At 46.7% G+C, this 3,313-nt stretch overlaps 1 protein-coding gene across 1 annotated transcript; it reads right to left on the reverse strand.

Moving 5' to 3' along the window:
• Nucleotides 1-265: 265 nt before the first annotated feature.
• PURB (purine rich element binding protein B) lies at nt 266-3,307 on the reverse strand. Its single transcript, XM_007447020.1, has one exon. The coding sequence runs from the start codon at nt 3,098-3,100 to the stop codon at nt 2,411-2,413; it is 690 nt and encodes a 229-aa protein (XP_007447082.1). The 5' UTR covers nt 3,101-3,307; the 3' UTR covers nt 266-2,410.
• Between the last annotated feature and the right edge of the window lie 6 nt (nt 3,308-3,313).

A 3,313-nucleotide genomic window follows, 5' to 3' on the forward strand; every position in this document is an offset into this window, starting at 1 on the left:
GCTCATGGCAGCTGAGCAACAGAACCACCACTGAAGCAGGAAAACAAGTTGGTCTCTACAGGAATTATACATGTTTTGAAAATGAAAAAGTTACAGCTATCAAACTAAGAGCTGCAACCTTAATTTTCATTGCTGCCTCAGAGTTTGAAACTTAAACAGTTTCTGCAAACCTAATAATGCTAGCTTCTCAGCTCCTTTACTAAAACTATTTAGGGATTTATTCTCCGCAGCAAAGAAATCAACACTCAAAACACATAGGTAAATACAGCAGGACATTATTGAAAACAGCTGCCTTGTAGTACAAAATACAGTACAAGTATACAGATGTCATTAAAACATCAAAAATACTATTGCTCCCATACAATTTAGGAAACATTCTTTGCAACGGAGAAAAATTTTTTAAAAAAAGAAATGCTTAAAAAAAAATCTGTTTAAAAAGTCTACTGTGGATGATGAGAGTAGAGAAATAGTCTGAAAAGGGCACCAATGTTTGTGGCTCTTCCACTATTTTTTAAAAATCTAAGATGAGATATTCTGAATCAAATCTAATTTTTAAAAAAGCCTAATTTTATATACACAATTATTCCCTCCCTCTCAGCCACTAATTCATGAAAACGACCTTTTTGTATATTACTCATTTCCCAATAAATACAAAAAGATTGTATAGATTGAATACCAAAATAATAAAAAGGGTATGCAATAAATTAAAAGGCAGCTCAAATAAAGGGCAGGCATGCAGTTAAAAAAAAAAATACTAAGATTGTGGAAGTGGGGTTACTTGCCTCCTGGTTGAGAAGGTGTTGCACAAAGTATACCTGAAAACTTTGGAAAGAACATTAGCTCCCATTCAATTCAGTTACCTAGGTTCTGACACTTCTAGGAATACCTTTTGATGGGGTGGGATTAACTTGATTAGTAAAGATCATACTGAAAATCCATTTAAAATATAGAAGAGGCGATCCTTGAAAACCCCAACTTTTATTCTTGAAAGACAGCTGGATAAACTGGCAAAAGGCAGTTTGTTGAAATTTCAAGATGGTATAAAAATGCTTCCAGGATATAGTCAGCATATTCACGTTCACTTCAGCTCCATTCAGATGGATTTCAGCTTCCAAAGGGCACGCTGCTTGAATCACTCATCCATCGTTTGCCAACTTGATTGTGAGGTACTGATACAATGGATCAAGTTCTTAAAAATTTATTTTAAAAGAATAAACGTTGCTGGAATTCTGGACCTGAGGATCTTTAGTGTTTAAACAAATCCACAGATTAAACTGAAGGTAGATGAAGACTTCAGTTTTGGTTATTTCGAACTTTTCTGTGAGGACTTATATTCCATTAAAGCTCAGGCTTGTAGCCACTGTTCCTTTTGTAGATATCTTCAAGTTTTACGGTTTAAAATCCAGCCAACCAGTGGCTGAAACTGCCGAATTAGCCATAATTCACTGGCTCACACGGTGGAGCCACGGGGATCTGGCTCTCATTCATATCTAAGACATGACCTCCATATTTGGAGATCGAGGAAGAACTTTAGTGAGCAGCAACCAATCCACTCAAACAGTTTTCCTTGTGCTTTATGCCTGATTTCTGCTTGTGCCTACCTCAGCAACCCCCAATGTAAAACTGCTTTTATCTTTGAAAAAATTTTGCCAACTTCCAAAATATTATAATAACGGATTCTAGTTCAAGGACTGACATCTGAATCCATTTGCATCCCGGAAAATAATTCTGCAAAGACAAGACATGGGCCTTGTTCCAGGTTCCATGCAAAACCATTTAAAAAAAAAATGGATCCGATTTGTTTCTGTATTCCCTGGTGGCTTCTTGAATTCTTATTTTGCCCTGTCTATGATTACTTAAAGTTGCATTCCTTTTCATAAAACTTGTACCCTCAGAACTGGGTAACTGCAAATGCCTCTCTCTTCACAAGAATTCCATGAAGATCTAGATCCAAAACGCTGATTTCAATGGAGGTGAAGGGATAAGACACTATCTTAAGACCAGGTTACCCCAGGTATAATACAAATTCAGCTGTCATCAGTGGGTCTGGGTAACTCAAGAGGTGTTCCTTGGCCAATGTGCAAGGATCTACCCCACCCAGGATTATCCTGATGGATTTAGGAACCTCAGCTGGGAAGCAACAGAAGCTGAGACTTTTGCTCAGGTGAGGAGGCGCTGTTGTCCTCTCTTTGTAGGTTGCTGTCAATTCCTTGGAACTTTACTGCTTTTCTCTAATTGTCCGTGACTGTTCTCTCTTATGGTTATTTCTCGTAATTAACTATATTATTTTAAATTTTGTTTTCTCCTTCTGGGGCCTCCCTTGCTCTCCCTCCACTAGCTCACTGGGATGAACAGGAAGGGGGGCTCTCTAGTGGTGGGGTGGGGAGGCCCGTAGGGTAAGCTAGGCGTTTCAATCCTCATCCACCTCCTCTCCCTCTGACTCGTCCCCGCCGCGTCGCTCATAAAGCTTATCCCTCTGCCGCTCCTGGATCTCTTTCATCTCATCCGCATACCGGCAAAAGGCGCCCCCGAACTTGCCCCAGGCCTTGAAGGGGACGGTAATGGCGTTGCGGTAGGACGGCTTCACCTCGCTCACGCGCAGGAACACTCCGTACTTGTTGCAGCCCACGTCGAAGAAAAAACGCTTAGAGTCCACCGTGATGGAGGTGCCTTCCGGGAGCTCCCCGTACAGGCCGCCCCCGGGGCCCCCGGCACCGCCGCCCGGGCCCCCAGCCAGCTCGTCGTCCTCGCCGCCGTAGTCGTCGATGAGCTTGGCCAGCGCGTCGCGGAACTCGATGAGGCCCTGCGCGGGCAACGCGATGGTCTGGCCGCTCTGCAGGCCGCCGGGCCCCGGGCCGCCGCCGCCGCGGTTGACCGTCTGGCGGATGCGCAGGAAGCGGCCGCGCTGGTTCTCCTTGAGGTCCAGGTAGTACTTGCGGTTCTCGCGCACCAGAAACTCGCTCTTGAGCGCGCGCCGCGGCCCACCGCCCTCCTCGGCGCCCGCTGCCGCTGCCACCTGCTCGGGGCTGCTGGGGCCCAGCTGCGCGTAGTGTTCGATGAAGTCGCCCAGGTAGTCGCGGAACTCGGCGGCCACCGCCATGGACAGCGTGAGGCGGCTCTTGGAGCCGCCCGCGCCCACCTCGGCGATCTTGAGGAAGCTGCCCTTGGCGTTCTGCTTCACGTCCAGATAGAAGCGTTTGTTCTGGATGTCCAGCCGCTTCGAGGCCAGCTCCTGCGTCTCCTGCTCGCCGCCGCCGCGGGACGCGGGCTGGAAGCCGCCGGGCCCGCCACCGCCGCCGCGCCCGCTGCCGCC

The sequence above is a fragment of the Lipotes vexillifer genome, unplaced genomic scaffold, assembly GCF_000442215.2.
Source record: "Lipotes vexillifer unplaced genomic scaffold, Lipotes_vexillifer_v1.1 scaffold1359, whole genome shotgun sequence".
NCBI lineage: Eukaryota > Metazoa > Chordata > Mammalia > Artiodactyla > Lipotidae > Lipotes > Lipotes vexillifer.

What these genes read in the sequence shown, in the direction of transcription:
- PURB (XM_007447020.1), bottom strand. Translation starts at nt 3,100, where the DNA reads ATGGCGGTGGCCGCCGAGTTCCGCGACTACCTGGGCGACTTCATCGAA.